The 19,229-nt window shown below is 52.6% G+C and overlaps 1 protein-coding gene across 1 annotated transcript in view; it reads left to right on the plus strand.

Moving 5' to 3' along the window:
• Positions 1 to 7,329: 7,329 nt before the first annotated feature.
• Positions 7,330 to 19,229, plus strand: part of LOC147672112 (E3 ubiquitin-protein ligase TRIM39-like) — a 158,210-nt gene continuing 146,310 nt past the window's right edge. Inside the window, exon 1 of the mRNA XM_086948025.1 lies at positions 7,330 to 7,750. Coding sequence (XP_086804151.1) covers positions 7,343 to 7,750 — 408 coding nt within the window. The 5' untranslated portion in view covers positions 7,330 to 7,342. The remainder of the gene's footprint in view (positions 7,751 to 19,229) is intronic.

Raw genomic sequence — 19,229 nt, forward strand, 5'->3', positions numbered from 1 at the left:
GTTCTCCTGCCTCTCCTGCAAATTTAGCGGCACCGACAACATCTCCGCTGCGACCACAACACAGATTACCGACCCCAACCACCTAGAATGCATCCTTCTCAACACTCGCTCGGTCCACAGGCACGCCATTGACCTTTGGAACCTACTAGACACCATCTCTCCTGACGTCGCCTTCCTAACGGAAACATGGATGAACGCTTCCTCCGCCCCTGACATCGCCATCGCTATCCCTGATGAATATAAGATCACACGCAAGGACCGCACCGACCATACAGGAGGTGGAATCGCTATCGTCCATAAGAAATCAATCCGCATCTCAACCAGCTCTGACGACAACCTCGCTAACTCCGAACACCTTCACTTCCAGATCCACATCGACCCCAAAACCACACTCAGAGGCACCCTCCTCTACAGACCACCAGGACCCCGCGCAAAATTCAGTGAAGACATCACGGACTTCATCACCCCACACGCGCTCCCCTCCAAAGACTACATCCTTCTGGGAGACCTCAACTTTCACCTTGAAAAGATCAACGACCGCAACACCGCCACCCTCTTGGACAACCTCGCCAACCTCGGACTTAAACAACTAGTCACCTCACCCACCCACATCGCAGGTCACACACTCGACCCCATTTTCACCTCTAGCAACCATGTCTCCTTCAGACACACTACGAATCTCCTCTGGACTGACCACAGCTGCGTTCACTTCACCTACAACAAGCCGAAACCCACCATCCACCTCCAACCAACTCTACAAAGAAACTGGAACAAGATCACCACCGACCAAATCTCCACATCACTCCTCCAAACCTCCCCAGCCCTCTCTTCTAACGCCAACGAAGCCGCCTCCAACCTCACCCTCTGGCTATCCAACACCGCCGACACCTTAGCACCACTGAAAAAACGTCAACACAAACCTGGCATCAAGAAGGCCTCATGGTTCAACGATGACCTCAAGAATTCCAAGAAACTGTGCCGCTCCCTTGAAAAGGCCTGGAAAAAAGACCCATCCACCAACACCAAAGACGCCTTCAAAAGCGCCATCCGTACCCACCACCAACTGATCCGAAAAGCCAAGAAAACAGCATTCAAGGATCGACTTGACAACAACGCCCACAACAGCAAGGAACTTTTCAACATCGTCAAGGAATTTTCCAACCCCTCGGCCAACTCCAACGACATCACCCCCTCTCAAACCCTCTGCGATTCCCTAGCCTCTTTTTTCCACAACAAGATTGCTGACATCCACAACAGCTTTGACAACCAACCCGGAAGCCAACCCACCCTACCATCAGCCGACCATCTTCCCCTCGTTAACACCCTTAACGCCTGGAACCCAATCTCCACTGAGGACACCATCCGCCTGATGAATTCCATCCACTCTGGATCCCCCACAGACCCATGCCCTCACCACATCTTCAACAAAGCAGACTCCGTCATAGCTCCGCACCTCCGAGACATCATCAACTGTTCCTTCAACTCCGCTACCTTCCCAGAAGACTGGAAACACGCTGAACTCACCGCCCTTCTGAAAAAACCAACAGCAGACCCCACCGAACTCAAAAACTACCGCCCCATCTCGCTTCTTCCATTCCCGGCCAAAGTCATCGAGAAAGCTGTCAACAACCAGCTCGCCGCCTTCCTCGAAGCCAACAAATCACTCGACCCCTCACAATCTGGCTTCCGAGCCAAACACAGCACTGAGACCGCCCTCATCGCAGCGACAGACGACATTCGAACCCTACTGGACAATGGAGACACAGTCGCCCTCATCCTCCTCGACCTCTCTGCAGCCTTCGACACAGTCTGCCACAGCACCCTTTTACAACGCCTCAGAAACATCGGAATACAAGGAAAAGCACTTGAATGGATCACCTCGTTCCTCACCGGAAGAACCCAGAGAGTCCGCCTCCCACCATTCAAGTCCGAAGCCTCTGAAATCATCTGCGGCGTACCACAAGGATCTTCACTCAGCCCCACCCTCTTCAACGTATACATGAGCCCCCTCGCGACCATCGCCCGCCAACACAACCTCAACATCATCTCTTACGCGGATGACACTCAACTGATCCTATCTCTCACCAAGGACCCCAGCACCGCCAAAACTAACCTACACGAAGGAATGAAAGAAGTCGCCGAATGGATGAAACAAAGCCGTCTGAAACTGAACTCAGACAAAACAGAAGTCCTCATCTTAGGTAAATCCCCCTCTGCATGGGACGACTCCTGGTGGCCGGAAGCCCTCGGAAATGCACCCATCCCGACAGACCACGCACGGAACCTTGGCGTCATCCTGGATTCTTCACTCTCTATGAACAGACAAGTCAGCGCCGTATCCTCTTCCTGCTTTAACATTCTTCGCATGCTCAGAAAAACTTTTCGCTGGATCCCCACCGAAACAAGGAAAACAGTCACCCATGCCCTGGTCACGAGCCGACTGGACTACGGAAACACCCTCTACGCAGGTACCACCGCTAAACTCCAGAAGAAACTACAACGTATCCAAAACGCCTCAGCCAGGCTCATATTAGACATCCCACGCAACGAACACATCTCTGGTCACCTCAAGGACCTCCACTGGCTACCCGTCAATAAGAGGATTACTTTCCGTCTGCTTACCCACGCACACAAATCACTCTACGACATCGGACCAGATTGCCTCAACTCTCGACTGTCCTTCTACACCCCCTCCCGCCAACTTCGCTCTTCCAGCCAAGCCCTCGCCACTGTACCTCGCATCAACAGGACCACCATGGGAGGCAGATCCTTTTCATACCTGGCTGCCAGAACATGGAACTCACTCCCCGCTTACCTTCGCCTCACCCAGAATCACCTAGCGTTCAGAAAACAGCTTAAAACGTGGATTTTTGACAAATAATCATCCTCCCCTTCCCAAGCGCCTTGAAACCCTCTGGGTATGTAGTGCGCTATATAAATTTTATGACTTGACTTGACTTGACTTTAGATAAATGTTCCAATTCTTTTAATGAATCTGGTACTCCAAGCCATGCTGGCTTGGTGAGGAATTCAAGGATCCATAGGTTACCAATCAGATTTAAAGATTTTGTGCTAGAGTAAAAATATATATATAAAAGGAGGGAGGTGTGTGGTATGATGTTATTATTTGAAGTTGGCATGGGCGCTCACTCGCACATGTCAACTTGGAATGATATGAGTGGTATTTGTTCTTGAATGAGTCGCGTGTGAGTTGAGTGTTTGCCGCGTGCGAGCTGTATGTATTTGAATGTGCCGCGTGTGTGTGTAGTGCGAGCTGTATGTATTTGAATGTGCCGCGTGTGTGTGTAGAGAGGGAGCTGGCAGCCGCGAGAGATGTATGGATTTGAATGGACAGGCAGAGATATATGGAGCGAGGGAGAACAGTTGAGGCATTCGTTGGATACCTGTATTCCTGACTTGATGTAAAATAAACGTGTCTTCGGATCAACTGCTGTTTCCTCTTCATTCCTGCATAATTATTAGAAGAAGTATCTTTTTAACACAACGAGGACAACCTGCCCAAGATCAAACGCCTGACTCATCACAAGACATCCTACTCAAAGGTTTCTGCAGAAAACAACATTCTGCACATTGGCCACTACGAGCCACGAAGAGGGAAACAGGCAGCTACTTGGTGAGAGCCCTTAATTGCATTTCAAAGAACCGTCACGTAGTTTATGATTAAGAAGTGCTGTTTCTCATAAATTAAAGCATCTGTGAGTGGTTAGGCCTGCATATTTGTCATACTAATCAGTTCAACAGTAATCAGTCATTCAGAATGAGGTGACTGCGAAGTGTTCCCTGTCATTAGTGAGGTGTTCAGATATACAAGCAAGGATTCAACCGTATGAATATAGTCAATTTCATAGTGCACGTGGGAATCATTCATGGAAACTAACTGCATTACAATGTCCTGTTTAGTTTTATTGCCACAGTGTGTCCTAATATTCTAAAAGCATTCTTGCTTTTCATCTTTCTAGTTCAGTTTCAATGGACTGAAGCAGCACAGGCACACATAAAGAAAACAAGCACTGGCATAGCCAATAGGTCTCGGCTTTGGGACCTTATACGTGCTTAGCCATGCAACAGTTGATGTTTTTGCAGCAAGGATATTGTGCGGCATAACTAAACACTTATAAGATCCCAAAGGTGAGACCTATTGGCTATGCCAATGCTTGTTAACTCAAGCTGACAGTTGGGTCAAAAGTAAGGATAGGTGTGCCAGAAACCCTGCCTGTGCAACATTCAGCACATGCACACACTTCCCATTAATACTTCAATGTCATCCAACCTCCCTTCCACAAACACATAGCGCCCCTGCGGGTCTGTCTCGACTGCTGTGCTCTGAAAAGGTACTGACTGCCGTTTCTATATTAATGTCCATCGTTTATGGAATCTAAGGGGCAGATTTACAAGCCCCTTACGACACTTTTATGGGAATGATGCATCACTTTTGTGACGCAGCAGTGGTGTAAACCATGCCTTATTTTACAGCATGACGCATCTAGGGAGATGCGTCCCGTTGTAAAGCCCTGTGCCACATGAAACCTGCGTCAGGTTTCATGTGGGCGTTCCGGCGCAGGGGGGGGTGTTCCGGCGACGGAACGCCTCGGAAAAGTGATGCAGTGAAATCTACAAGATTTAACTGAGTCACTTTTACGGTCATGTTGCGTCAAAACCCTGTGCCTGCTTGAAGCAGGCGTAAGGAGTGACACAGCATGTTAGGCATAGGCCAGGTTAGAACAGTGCTGGAGTTGCGTTGTGCCAGGGGCACAACTCCAGCATTGCGCCAACCTTACGCCGGTAGATGCGACTCGCATCTGTTTATCCTTGCACCATGATGGCGCATCTGTGGCGGCGCAAGTGTAAACTTGAGTGCCGCATCTTTCCTGGCGCATCCCTGCTGATTTGCAGGGATGCGCCCGGAAATGTAAATCTGCCCCATAGCTCGTACCCCTTACCTATGTGAGTTTCTTGCAAGAGGCCTGCTGTGCCCACATCTTTTGATGTATTGAGGGACAGAGAGCTGACTTTAAAAGTGCCCATCTCTGACAGAACAGGTTAGAATCATTATCTTGGCCGGGAGTACCGGCAGTTGTTATAGTTATTACTTTAGGTACTGCACTTCCCTACTGTGAGAAGAGTGCTGGTACACATGAAAGGTAGGCATAGCTGGCCCTTAGCCCCGCCCCTTGCCACGCCCCTATCTTGATGAGCACCTGCACTGATTGCTTCCCATGTAGCGGCCCCCCTCCCTGGAATGATGACCGGGGGCTCTACAGCCGTCAGTGACACCAAATATACTTCTATTCATCCGCCAGAGCCACTGGCGCGGCCAGTCCTCGCTGAAAAGAGAGAAGGCCAGAGCCATCAGCTCTTCTGTGTCCCCATGGAGCCGTCAGATCTGCAGCCAATCAGAACATGCCTCGCGCATCGAAAGCTTGCCCGAGCTGCGTCCAATCGGAGCAGAGAAAGGGGGATTCAGGCGTTCAGGGCGTTGTAGTAAGGCAATCCAGACTCGAGGTGGTTGTAGGATAAGTATTTATTAAAGTTAAAGTGACAACAGGTGAGGGCCAAGGGAAACGGTCTCATCTCCTCAGCAGCTCAACCTACAATGGTAAAACACTAGAACACAAGTGCACTCCACACTCTACATTCTTAACACGAGGCATGGAGAGAATACACATTAAAGAAATACACAACATAACACATCCCCCCCCCTTATACAATAGAAGGAAAGAAAGGTGAAGAGGAAGAGGAAAAAATAAAAGAAGGGAAAAACACAAAGTCAAAGGTAAAATCCTTAAGTAGGAACAACCAACTATACAACGAAGTCTTTAAGCCAACCGGGGGCAACTCTTGTTCTTTTGTCAGGCAAAACACTGACCTTATCTTGAGTACCAGATGTGCCCAGACTCGAGGAGGAAGATGCACTGGTTTCATGAGTGCAACCCACACCCACTCCCCCCTCAATATGCGGAGGAAGATTGGATAGTCTAGGCACATCAACAGAAACAAAATCATTACCAAGCTGAGATTGAACCTGACTATTTTCAAATTGATCCTCCACCCAATCAAAATTGTTGACACAGGAATCAGGAAGAATCTCAATAAAATTCTGATCAGGATTTAAAGCAATGTTCTTAAGATTCCACACTCTTCCGTCATCAAGTCTCACAGAATTCCTCAAAATCTCCGCGACTTTGCATGGTGGTTCAAAGCGACTTTCCCCCTTGGGTACCTTGAAAGGTTTCTTAACTCTTACCCAATCGCCAACCTTGACCAAGACCTCTTTGGTGTTGTGATGAGAGTCATAAAACTCTCTGCTCTTTTCATGATTAGACAGCAATTTATCCTTGACCTCAACAGGAGACCAAGAAGCTATTTTCCCATCAAAAAGCCATGCAGGATTAAATTTACATCTCGCTGTCCTGCCTCTCAACATGGTGAACGGGGAAGTGCCAGTGCTGTTTTGCACAGTGACTCTGTATGACCAGACAGCCTTTTGAACCTGTACTTTCCAGTCAAGTTTACTATGCACTGAGGCCTGAATGACACCCTTAATTACTCTGTTAAATCTTTCGACAGTGCCGTTCCCACTAGGGTTGTACAGTGCGGTAGTTTTGTGTTTGATACCACACTTGACAAAATACTCCTTAGCCTGCTTGGAAGTAAATTGGACACCATTGTCAGATAGCACACAAGCTGGCAACCCTTCCGTCATGAATATCTTATCAAGAAAATTAAGCACAGTGAGAGTGTCTACTTTGTCTACAAATTTTACAATAGGCCATTTTGAAAAAAGGTCAATGGCAACTAACCCATACTCTTTAGAATCCCCAATGGGTCCAATAATGTCAACTGCGATAGTGTCCCAAGGGAAGTCAGGAATTAGACCATCACTCATCTTGGGCTTAAGCGTTCTAAGGGTCTTGTCAGCGAGTTAAAGTGACAACAGGTGAGGGCCAAGGGAAACGGTCTCATCTCCTCAGCAGCTCAACCTACAATGGTAAAACACTAGAACACAAGTGCACTCCACACTCTACATTCTTAACACGAGGCATGGAGAGAATACACATTAAAGAAATACACAACATAACAGGCGTACTCCAGAACGTTAGAATAGCAGCCAATCAGAGCCTGCGGCCTCAATTTAATGACAGTTCAAGCTGTGTACGAATAGGAACTGAGAAAATGTGAGCCTATCAGAGCATCAGTACTACAGACCATAGAATGACTGAGGATCGTCCATTGGCAGTAGGGAAAGGATGGGCCAATAGGAGGCCACGCAGAGGGTGAACGGCAAGAGTTTGGAAGTGGGACCCGGAAGTGACTTGCCATCATGGCGTCTGGCCAAACTATGCGAAATCTGCTGGAGGAGGTGACCTGCCCGGTCTGTCTCGAGTACTTCACGGACCCGGTGATCACCGAGTGCGGCCACGTCTTCTGCCGGGCATGCATCGCCCGCTGCTCGGAGGGGGTCCGGGGGTCCCAGCTCCTCTGCCCGGAGTGCAGGAGGGCCTGCACCGAGGGCAGCCTGCGGCCCGTGCGGCGGCTGCAGAGCATCGTGCCCCTGCTGAGAGAGCTCCCCCTGCAGCCGCTGCTGGTGCGGGACGTCTGCGAGGAGCACAACGAGCGGCTGCGGCTCTTCTGCCGGGGCGAGGAGGGGCTGATCTGTCCCATATGTGCCATCTCCGCCCACAGGCCCCACGAGGTGCTGCCCCTGGCTGAGGCCTACGAGGAGTACAAGGTGAGGACTGCTGAGGGCCAGGAGGGGTCCCAGGGTCTGTGTGAGGGGTCCCATGAGATGCTCCTGTGCGAGGTGTGCAGACCCTAGGGTCCAGGGTCTGTGTGAGGGGTCCCTTGTGAGGCTGGTGTGCAGCCCCTAGGGAACAATGTGTGTGAGGGGTCTCATGAGAGGCTCCTGTGCATGGTGTGCATCCCCTGGTGCCAAGGGTCTGTGTGAGGGGTCCCACGAGAGGCTCCTGTGCGATGTGTGCAGACCCTAGGGCCCAGGGTGTGTGTGAGGGCTCCCATGGTCTGTGTGAGGGGTCCCGTGTGAGGCTGGTGTGCAGCCCCCATGGCCCAGGTCCTGTGTGAGGGGTCCCTAGAGGCTGTTGTGCAGCCCCTAGGGAACAATGTGTATGAGGGGTCTCATGAGAGGCTGCTGTGCATGGTGTGCAACCCCTGGTGCCAAGGGTCTGTGTGAGGGGTCCCACAAGAGGCGTTTGTGCATGGTGTGCAGCCCCTAGGGCACAAGGTCTGTGTGAAGGGTCCCATGAGAGGCTGCTGTGCATGGTGTGCAGCCCCTATGGCCCAGGTTCTGTGTGAGGGGTCCCAAGAGAGGGTATTGTGGACCCTAGGGTCTGTGTGAGGGGTCCCAGGGTCTGTGTGAGGGGTCCCAGGGTCTGTGTGAGGGGGCCCTTGAGAGGCTCCTGTGCGAGGTGTGCAGACCCTAGGGCCCGGGTGTGTGTGAGGGGTCTCATGAGAGGCTACTGTGCATGGTGTGCATCCCCTGGTGTCAAGGGTATGTGTGAGGGGTCCCACGAGAGGCTCCTGTGCGAGGTGTGCAGACCCTAGGGCCCAGGGTGTGTGTGAGGGGTCCTACGAAAGGCTGTTGTGCAGCCCCTAGGGCACAAGGTCTGTGTGTGGGGGTCCCAGGGTCTGTGTGTGGGGGTCCCAGGGTCTGTGTGTGGGGGTCCCAGGGTCTGTGTGTGGGGGTCCCAGGGTCTGTGTGTGGGGGGTCCCAGGGTCTGTGTGTGTGTGTGTGGGGTCCCAGGGTCTATGTGTGTGGGGTCCCAGGGTCTGTGTGTGGGGGGGTCCCAGGGTCTGGGGGGGGGGGGGGGTGGTCCCAGGGTCTGTGGGGGGGGGTCCCAGGGTCTGTGTGTGTGGGGGGGGGGGGGGGTCCCAGGGTCTCTGTGTGTGTGTGGGGGTCCCAGGGTCTGTCTGTGTGGGGGTCCCAGGGTCTGTGTGTGTGGGGGTCCCAGGGTCTGTGTGTGTGGGGGTCCCAGGGTCTGTGTGTGTGGGGGTCCCAGGGTCTGTGTGTGTGGGGGTCCCAGGGTCTGTGTGTGTGGGGGTCCCAGGGTCTGTGTGTGTGGGGGTCCCAGGGTCTGTGTGTGGGGGTCCCAGGGTCTGTGTGTGGGGGTCCCAGGGTCTGTGTGTGGGGGGGTCCCAGGGTCTGTGTGTGTGTGTGTGGGGGGGGGGGGGGGTCCCAGGGTCTGTGTGTGTGTGTGTGGGGGGGGGGGTCCCAGGGTCTCTGTGAGTGTGGGGGGGGGGGGGTCCCAGGGTCTGTGAGTGTGGGGGGGGGGGGGTCCCAGGGTCTGTGTGTGTGTGGGGGGGGGTCCCAGGGTCTGTGTGTGTGTGGGGGGGGGGGTCCCAGGGTCTGTGTGTGTGTGGGGGGGGGGGTCCCAGGGTCTGTGTGTGTGGGGTCCCAGGGTCTGTGTGTGTGGGGTCCCAGGGTCTGTGTGTGGGGGGGGGGTCCCAGGGTCTGTGTGTGTGTGGGGGGGGGTCCCAGGGTCTGTGTGTGGGGGGGGGGGGTCCCAGGGTCTGTGTGTGTGGGGGGGTCCCAGGGTCTGTGTGTGTGGGGGGGGGGGTCCCAGGGTCTGTGTGTGTGTGGGGGGGGGGGGGGGTCCCAGGGTCTGTGTGTGTGGGGGGGGGGGGGGGGGTCCCCAGGGTCTGTGTGTGGGGGGGGTCCCAGGGTCTGGGGGGGGGGGGTGGTCCCAGGGTCTGTGGGGGGGGTCCCAGGGTCTGTGTGTGTGTGGGGGGGGGGTCCCAGGGTCTGTGTGTGTGTGGGGGGTCCCAGGGTCTGTGTGTGTGTGGGGGGGGGGGGGTCCCAGGGTCTGTGTGTGGGGGGGGGGGTCCCAGGGTCTGTGTGTGGGGGGGGTCCCAGGGTCTGTGTGTGTGTGGGGGGGGGTCCCAGGGTCTGTGTGTGTGTGGGGGGTCCCAGGGTCTGTGTGTGTGGGGGGGGGTCCCAGGGTCTGTGTGTGTGTGGGGGGTCCCAGGGTCTGTGTGTGTGGGGGGGGGGGGGTCCCAGGGTCTGTGTGTGTGTGGGGGGGGGGGGTCCCAGGGTCTGTGTGTGTGTGGGGGGGGTTCCAGGGTCTGTGTGTGTGGGGGGGGGGGGGTTCCAGGGTCTGTGTGTGTGTGTGTGGGGGGGTCCAGGGTCTGTGTGTGTGGGGGGGTCCCAGGGTCTGTGTGTGTGTGTGTGGGGGGGGGGTCCCAGGGTCTCTGTGTGTGTGGGGGGGGGGGTCCCAGGGTCTGTGTGGGGGGGGGTCCCAGGGTCTGTGTGTGTGTGGGGGGGGGGGTCCCAGGGTCTGTGTGGGGGGGGTCCCAGGGTCTGTGTGTGGGGGGGGTCCCAGGGTCTGTGTGTGGGGGGGTCCCAGGGTCTGTGTGTGTGTGGGGGGGGTCCCAGGGTCTGTGTGTGTGTGGGGGGGGGGTCCCAGCGTCTGTGTGTGTGGGGGGTCCCAGGGTCTGTGTGTGTGTGGGGGGGTCCCAGGGTCTGTGTGTGTGTGGGGGGGTCCCAGGGTCTGTGTGTGTGTGTGGGGGGTCCCAGGGTCTGTGTGTGTGTGTGGGGGGTCCCAGGGTCTGTGTGTGTGTGGGGGGGTCCCAGGGTCTGTGTGTGTGGGGGGGTCCCAGGGTCTGTGTGTGTGGGGGGGGTCCCAGGGTCTGTGTGTGTGTGGGGGGTCCCAGGGTCTGTGTGTGTGGGGGGTCCCAGGGTCTGTGTGTGTGGGGGGGTCCCAGGGTCTGTGTGTGGGGGGTCCCAGGGTCTGTGTGTGTGTGTGGGGTCCCAGGGTCTGTGTGTGGTGTGGGGTCCCAGGGTCTGTGTGTGTGGGGGGGGTCCCAGGGTCTGTGTGTGTGTGGGGGGGTCCCAGGGTCTGTGTGTGTGGGGGGGTCCCAGGGTCTGTGTGTGTGGGGGGGTCCCAGGGTCTGTGTGTGGGGGGGTCCCAGGGTCTGTGTGTGTGTGGGGGGGGGGGGGTCCCAGGGTCTCTGTGTGTGTGTGTGGGGGGGGGTCCCAGGGTCTGTGTGTGTGGGGGGGGTCCCAGGGTCTGTGTGTGTGGGGGGGGTCCCAGGGTCTGTGTGTGTGGGGGGGGGTCCCAGGGTCTGTGTGTGCGTGGGGGGGTCCCAGGGTCTGTGTGTGGGGGGTCCCAGGGTCTGTGTGTGGGGGGTCCCAGGGTCTGTGTGTGGGGGGTCCCAGGGTCTGTGTGTGTGGGAGGGGGGGGCCCAGGGTCTGTGTGTGTGTGGGGGGGGGTCCCAGGGTCTCTGTGTGTGGGGTCCCAGGGTCTGTGTGTGGGGGGGGGGGGGGTCCCAGGGTCTGTGTGTGGGGGGGGGTCCCAGGGTCTGTGTGTGTGGGGGGGGGGGGTCCCAGGGTCTGTGTGTGTGTGGGGGGGGGGGGGTCCCAGGGTCTGTGTGTGTGGGGGGGGGGGGTCCCAGGGTCTGTGTGTGTGTGGGGGGGGGGGTCCCAGGGTCTGTGTGTGGGGGGGGTCCCAGGGTCTGGGGGGGGGGGTGGTCCCAGAGTCTGTGGGGGGGGTCCCAGGGTCTGTGTGTGTGTGTGGGGGGGGTCCCAGGGTCTGTGTGTGTGGGGGGGGGGGGGGTCCCAGGGTCTGTGTGTGTTGGGGGGGTCCCAGGGTCTGTGTGTGGGGGGGGGGTCCCAGGGTCTGTGTGTGGGTTGGGGGGGGTCCCAGGGTCTGTGTGTGTGTGGGGGGGGGGTCCCAGGGTCTGTGTGTGTGTGGGGGGGTCCCAGGGTCTGTGTGTGTGTGGGGGGGTCCCAGGGTCTGTGTGTGTGGGGGGTCCCAGGGTCTGTGTGTGTGTGGGGGGTCCCAGGGTCTGTGTGTGTGGGGGGTCCCAGGGTCTGTGTGTGTGTGGGGGGTCCCAGGGTCTGTGTGTGTCTGTGTGGGGGGTCCCAGGGTCTGTGTGTGTGGGGGGGGGGGGGGTCCCAGGGTCTGTGTGTGTCTGTGTGGGGGGTCCCAGGGTCTGTGTGGGGGGTCCCAGGGTCTGTGTGTGGGGTCCCAGGGTCTGTGTGGGGGGGTCCCAGGGTCTGTGTGGGGGGGTCCCAGGGTCTGTGTGTGTGTGGGGGGGTCCCAGGCTCTGTGTGGGGGGTCCCAGGCTCTGTGTGTGTGGGGGGGGGGGGGTCCCAGGCTCTGTGTGTGTGGGGGGGGGGGGGGGTCCCAGGGTCTGTGTGTGTGTGTGTGGGGGGGGGGTCCCAGGGTCTGTGTGTGTGTGTGTGGGGTCCCAGGGTCTGTGTGTGGGGGCCCCAGGGTCTGTGTGTGTGTGTGGGGGGGGGCCCCAGGGTCTGTGTGTGTGTGGGGGGGTCCCAGGGTCTGTGTGTGTGGGAGGGGGGTCCCAGGGTCTGTGTGTGTGGGGGGGGGTCCCAGGGTCTGTGTGTGTGTGTGTGTGGGGGGGGGGGGCCCAGGGTCTGTGTGTGTGTGGGGGGGGTAGGGGGGGGGGTCCCAGGGTCTGTGTGTGGGGGGTCCCAGGGTCTGTGTGTGGGGGGTCCCAGGGTCTGTGTGTGGGGGGTCCCAGGGTCTGTGTGTGGGGGGTCCCAGGGTCTGTGTGAGGGGGGTCCCAGGGTCTGTGTGAGGGGTCCCTTGAGAGGCTGATGTGCATGGTGTGCAGCCCCTATGACCCAGGTTCTGTGTGAGTGGTCCCATGAGAGGCTGTTGTGCAGCCCCTAGGGCACAAGGTCTGTGTGAGGGGTCCCACGAGAGGCTCCTGTGCGAGGTGGGCACAATCTTGACTCTCACCTGGCACGGCGAATTCCGTAGCGTCAGAAGACTCGACTGGAACCGCCTATAAGTTCCAGGTAAGAAGACACACACAAGCGGTATTGTAAAGGGGAGAAGGGAAAGCCTTGACTATTTGTCTGAACCCACGTATGTGCCGGAGTAATACAGGGGCCAGGACGGTTCTCCTGCGGCGAAATAAGGAAAGATACTGATTAATAATGTCTGCTACAGAAATGAGAGAGAGAGAGGCAGCTGCTTTGGCGATCTTTGATGACGGTGTGACTTCCTACAGTAAAGCAGTGGGGAGGCCAGGAAATGCGCCGATATCTGATGTCACAGCACGCTTAAAAAGATTAGAAAAATTGCAACGATCAAAACTATTCAAATGGTGGGAGTCAAGATCATTACAAAGATATCTGGAAGTAAAGCGTGTCCCAAGGGGTTTGAGGATCTTAGTGGCACCAACGTATGAAGATCCCAACCCAAACCTGCTCAAAGAATGGGCTGCTAATAATCATGAATCATCAAACAGAATGCTGCACATATTGATTAAATATGCGATATCGACCGTAAAATAATCCTGAAGGAGATAGAACAAATTCTGTCTGTTAGATAAGGAGGCAGACCAGGAAATGATTGGGAAATTTAAAAATGAAAGAGCACCTCAGGAAATTAGAAGAATCCATAAAAGAAAGGAAAGCACAAAAATTCTTGAGGGATAAGGTAGATTACGATCAAGGACAGATTTTCACATTCGCAAACATTTTTTAAAATCTACGACGTCGGCGCATGAATGGCCAAGGGAAAATGACACCGGAGCAGTCGGAGGCCAGCAGCATCCAAAGCTCAGAATTGGACACGGAACCAGAAGAACGATTAAGCGGGGGTAGAGGAACCCCTGTACCATCAGTGATAGATGAATTTGATTTTTTTACACGAGGAGAGGCACTTCAACCTCCGCCCGAGGGTGCCAACATCATATGCAAAGCCTCCAAGAGGAAGAGGCAGAGGAAACAGAGGCGGAAGGGGTCAAGGCAATACTGGCGTAGAATATGCTGTGAAGAGCAAGAAAATCAGGAAATGGGAGATGAAAACAAACAAGCAATAATTAATTTGACCAATGTTCAGTTATCAGAAGGAGAAATGAAAACGCTTCTATTGGGTCTATCGTATTGTCCAATGGCAGATTTTGATTATGTGGCAACTCGCATTGACATTTTTAAATTTGTCAGGCCATTGAAACTAAAGAAGTACTTTGCCGTCAAACAAAAAATCGGCAATTCAGATGCACAGAGAATTGATGAATTGCAGTCCGACAATCTTGTTGTGGACGATATGAATCTAATGATTGACATAGAGACCAGGAAGAAACAACAGAGGTGGAAGATGTACAAACCGAAATTGGTATGATAGCTGCAGCTAGATCAATTGCAGAAGAAGGAATCAAAATCTCTGGGGATGCACCTACCATGTTACGACCAGCATCCAAGTTTACTCCGATGACACCTAAGGATAATGTGGATGCTTACAATGAACTGGTAGTAAATGAACTGAAAAAATGTAAATGAAAAGTAATGTCACAAAGAGATAAATATTATTATGCTTTGGCCAATAAATTATCTGCAGATGAAAATTGCATTGTGCTTATTGCCGATAAAGGCAGCAATGTGGTGCTTTGGGGCAGACAGCAATATTTGACTGAAGCCTCTATCGCCTGAACTATACTTGAGTAAAGATTGAAGTAATGCTAGAAAGTCATCATGTCACTCACAATGCACTTGCGCTGTTCACCCGATACCTCACCCTGCAGTCACACAAGTTCACTACTCATCCTGCAGTCATTTATTTTAAGTCTATTTTTATTGAGAGTTCATAGATATTACAATCTTACAATATTATCAAATATAAATACATGTTCCAGAAATCGCTTTAAGTTAGAGTGTAAAATACTAACTACTATTAGTTATATAAACCTGTTTCTGAATATTCAACAATGGAATCAGAATAACGTAAGACGTCCATACGAAACAGAAAAAGATCACAAAAAAGGGAGATCCCTTTAAATTAAAGTGCAAGGTGCTAGATACTATCAAATATAAATACATGTTTCAGAATATTCAACAGTAAAATCAGCGTCCATATATGACCGATAAAAATCACGTTAAGTTAGTGAAGAGTGCTAAATCATAAATAATCACTTATGATCTATCATTCTATACCATGTATAGCATAGCTTAAAATTCGTAAATAATGCAAACACCTTGTTTAATCTGAAGATTATGGACAGAACCATTTCTATATCTATCTTTTACGATCATATCGATTTATTGAAATTCATGATAAAGTGAAAGTGCAGAGTGCGTGTAAGCAAATGAGCAAAAACCTCTTCTTTCTATTACAAATCCAGTTTCTGCATGTTCTCTTCATGCCTTCTCCTTAATAACTTTGAATAACCGATAGGTCTAAATCTCTATCCTGTATCTTGAATATACTCCAATATTTCTCATACTTTCTTATTGCGCCTGATCTTAATGCAATTTTGTTTTCTAATTCATGTATTTTACGCAATTTCGCTCTCCATACATGAAAGGTAGGTACCTTCTCTGTTCTCCAGTGTTGTAGGATTAAGGATCTTGCTATTAATGCTGCAATAAATAAACATTCTTTGTGTGCAGAGGTAACAGGTGAACAACCCAAAACTGCAATAGATTCATCAATTGCTATAAGGGGGTCCAATGTGGATCTAAGATATCTCGATTTCCTCCCACAGACTGCGAATGTTTGGACACTCCCAGATGATATGCATCCAAGTGCCTCCGCCCTCCTTTGCACAGCAGAAACATCTGTTTTCAATTTGTGGGTATATCTTATGGAGAAAGCCAGGTGTCCTGTGAATCAACCATTTTGTATAATATTGCATGTGTTCAAAGTTAACACCTTTAAATATAACTGCATTGCATTTATTAATTGTATTCCAGGTTGATTTAGAGACTTGTATATCTTCCCTTTTCTTCCATCTATCCCTAGCTTTTTCATATAACGAAAGATGTTTGTTCTCATCAAATATCTTAACACATGTGCTAATCTTCTGTTGTATCGAGGAGTTCAGAGCTTCACTAATAGTGGTTTTGTAGGCAAGGTTTTCCTTATCTAATTTCTCCAACATAGGTTTTAATCTAATAAATGACCATTTCAGAATTGTGTTAGTGTTGAAGCCTCCTTTCTATCTCTGCCCAAGATTTTCAGCAGTTACCTCTGGCAAAATCCTGGATCTGAACATACCCATTTTCTTCCCACAGCCTTAGAATGCTGGTCTCTAAAATGCATCTTTCCCCGGTGTATATATTTGAAAGCCTAATCGAATTAGTAACTCTTGGGATGCAGTAATATGATAGAAGTAGAGATTTTTGCTTAAGTGCCCATTTAAGGATCTTATAACATACTTTCTTGGGGTACTTGGTAACTCTTGTAGGATCAGTGATGTTATATTCCCTTAGGATCTTTTTCATAAAAAAATTATCTGCCTCTTTAGGATCTAAAAAGAAGAATCTAAAACTATAATGTGCAAATGTCGCATAATAATTTCTAATATTTGGAAGAGAGAGTCCTTCTTCTACCACAGGACAACTTAAAGGGCTGAGTGCTAATCTTTGAATCTTATTTGCCCCTAAAAAAGAGGAGAACATGCGGTCTATCTCTTTAAAAAAAAAACAGGTCTGTATTACACATGGAGCTGCGCAAAAAAGGTAGTTGAATAATGGAAGAATAGGCATTTGGATTAATGCAACTCGACCTATTATTGAAAGTAGGAGATGGTTCCATTGTGCTAGTTTAGATTTCACCTTTTTCAACAGCGGGGTATAATTTAAGGAAAAAAGATCTATACTCTCTCTGTCATGTAGATCCCTAAATATCTCTTTGGGTGAGTATTGTATACCGGTCTAAATTCTGTCAATAAAGAATTAACACCGTAATTGCATAATGATTTCTGTTTTAGACTTATTCATTTTATAGCCTCCTATCTCTTGGAAGTCTGAAAATATCCTCATGATTTCCACCTGAGAGTCTGTTTTTTTTAATCCAAAAAGAGAACAATGTCGTCTGCATAAAGCTTTGTTTGTCATCCCTTGAACAGGGACCGTATGAGCTTTTAATTGCGCTGTTCACCCGATACCTCACCCTGCAGTCACACAAGTTCACTACTCATCCTGCACTCATGTGACACTTCACTCACCTGTCCCCCTCACTGCTCAATATGCAACGTACTCAAAGAAGCCCATCCGTAATCATATGTTCATTCGTTCCATTCTGAACTTGCATCCGCACCCAAATTCATACACCACCTCACTCACCCTGCAGTCACTCCTTTTACCCTAATCTCACACTGTTGCATCGCCCACCGTGCACTCACACAGGCACTCTTGTCACCCACACAGTGCAGAGGGTTAATGTGCCTGCTACAAAGAACGTGTACCATGCAGATCACAGAACTGAGTGTGAGTAAACTATGAGTAGCGCTACTAAATAAAATGTTTCTCAGAAAGGTGCTATAGAAAGATAAGGTGCATTGTTGGTGAGTGGCAGTGAAGGAATTCATGGAGGAGAAGGAAACCGGGGTGGAGCACCAAAAAAGACTATTGCACCAGTGCGACCAGTGTTTGGACCAGCCCTGGCTGCGAGTGTTCGCTCCCCTCCAAAGTTCTGGTCTAGTGAATCCCCTGCTTCTGCCTATTATTATTATTTACATTTGTAGTGCGCTACTGTTACCAAAAGATGACCTGGGGCTAATAACCATCTGCTGCCTGAAGGTAAATAAGAAACACACAGAAGGAGAAGGAGAACCAGCCAAATGGTGTAACCTACAGAGCATAGAGAGAGGTTTTTATATCTTCCTAAAGGATAATAGATTGTTGGTGGAGCAAAGGAAGGTGCAAGTTCTATAACTGCGCGGCCTGCACCAAAACAGAGAGACAGACAACTCATGCCTTCTTGAATCAATCAATCAAAGACATTTATAGAGCGCACTACTTACCCGTAGGGTCTCAAGGCGCTGGGGGGAGGGGGGTGCCGTTACTGCTCGAACAGCCAGGTCTTCAGCTTCTTCCTGAAGGAGAGGTGGTCTTGGGTCAGGCGCAGGTCGGTCGGGAGGGAGTTCCAGGTCTTGGCGGCCAGGTAGGAGAAGGACCTTACTCCTGTTGTCGCTCTTCGGATGCGGGGGACGGCGGCGAGGGCGTGGTTGGCTGATCGGAGGTGGCGTTTGGGAGCGTAGAAGTTGATTCGGTTGTTGAGGTAGCTCGGGCCTTGGTCGTGTAGGGCTTTGTGTGCGTGGGTGAGGAGGCGGAAGGTGATTCTTTTGTTGACGGGGAGCCAATGCAGGTCTCTCAGATGTCCGGAGATGTGGCTGGTTCGTGGGATGTCGAGGATGAGTCTGGCTGAGGCGTTCTGGATCCGCTGGAGTCTCTTCTGGAGCTTGGCGGTGGTACCGGCGTAGAGGGCGTTGCCGTAGTCCAGTCGGCTGGTGACGAGGGCCTGGGTGACGGTCTTCCTGGTCTCGGTGGGGATCCACCAGAAGATCTTCCGTAGCATGCGTAGGATGTTGAAGCATGCCGAGGAGACGTTGTTGACTTGCCTGGTCATGGAGAGGGAGGAGTCCAGGATGAAGCCCAAGTTGCGTGCGTGGTCTGTCGGTTTGGGTGCGGTGCCCAGGGCTGGAGGCCACCAGGAGTCGTCCCAGGCGGAGGGGGAAGAGCCCAGGATGAGGACCTCCGTCTTGTCTGAGTTCAGTTTCAGGCGGCTGGTCGTCATCCACTCGGCTACCTCTTTCATCCCTTCGTGCAGGTTGGCTCTGGCGGCGGCGGGGTCGTTGGTCAGGGAGAGGATCAGCTGGGTGTCGTCGGCGTAGGAGATTATGTTCAGGTTGTGTTGGCGTGCGATGGCCGCGAGGGGGCTCATGTAGACGTTGAAGAGGGTGGGGCTCAGCGAGGATCCTTGAGGGACGCCGCAGATGACTTCGGTGGCCTCTGACTTGTACGGTGGTAGGCGGACTCTCTGTGTTCTTCCGTCGAGGAAGGAGATGATCCATTCCAGAGCCTTCTCCTGGATTCCGACGTTGCTGAGGCGCTGTACTAGGGTGCGGTGGCAGACAGTGTCGAATGCCGCGGAGAGGTCTAGGAGGATGAGGGCCGCTGTTTCTCCGTTGTCCATCAGGGCTCGGATGTCATCGGTGGCGGCGATGAGGGCGGTCTCGGTGCTGTGGTTGGCTCGGAAGCCAGACTGTGAGGGGTCGAGGGATCCATTCGTTTCAAGGAAGGCGGCCAGCTGCTTGTTGACGGTCTTCTCGATGACTTTGTCTGGAAACGGGAGGAGCGAGATGGGGCGGTAATTCTTGAGTTCAGTGGGGTCCGCTGTGGGTTTCTTGAGTAGAGCGCTGAGTTCGGCGTGCTTCCAGCTCTCCGGGAAGGTGGCGGTGTCGAAGGAGGTGTTGATGATGTCTCGCAGGTGGGGTGCGAT

Source organism: Lissotriton vulgaris, unplaced genomic scaffold, assembly GCF_964263255.1.
Source record: "Lissotriton vulgaris unplaced genomic scaffold, aLisVul1.2 SCAFFOLD_996, whole genome shotgun sequence".
NCBI classification, from domain to species: Eukaryota; Metazoa; Chordata; class Amphibia; order Caudata; family Salamandridae; genus Lissotriton; species Lissotriton vulgaris.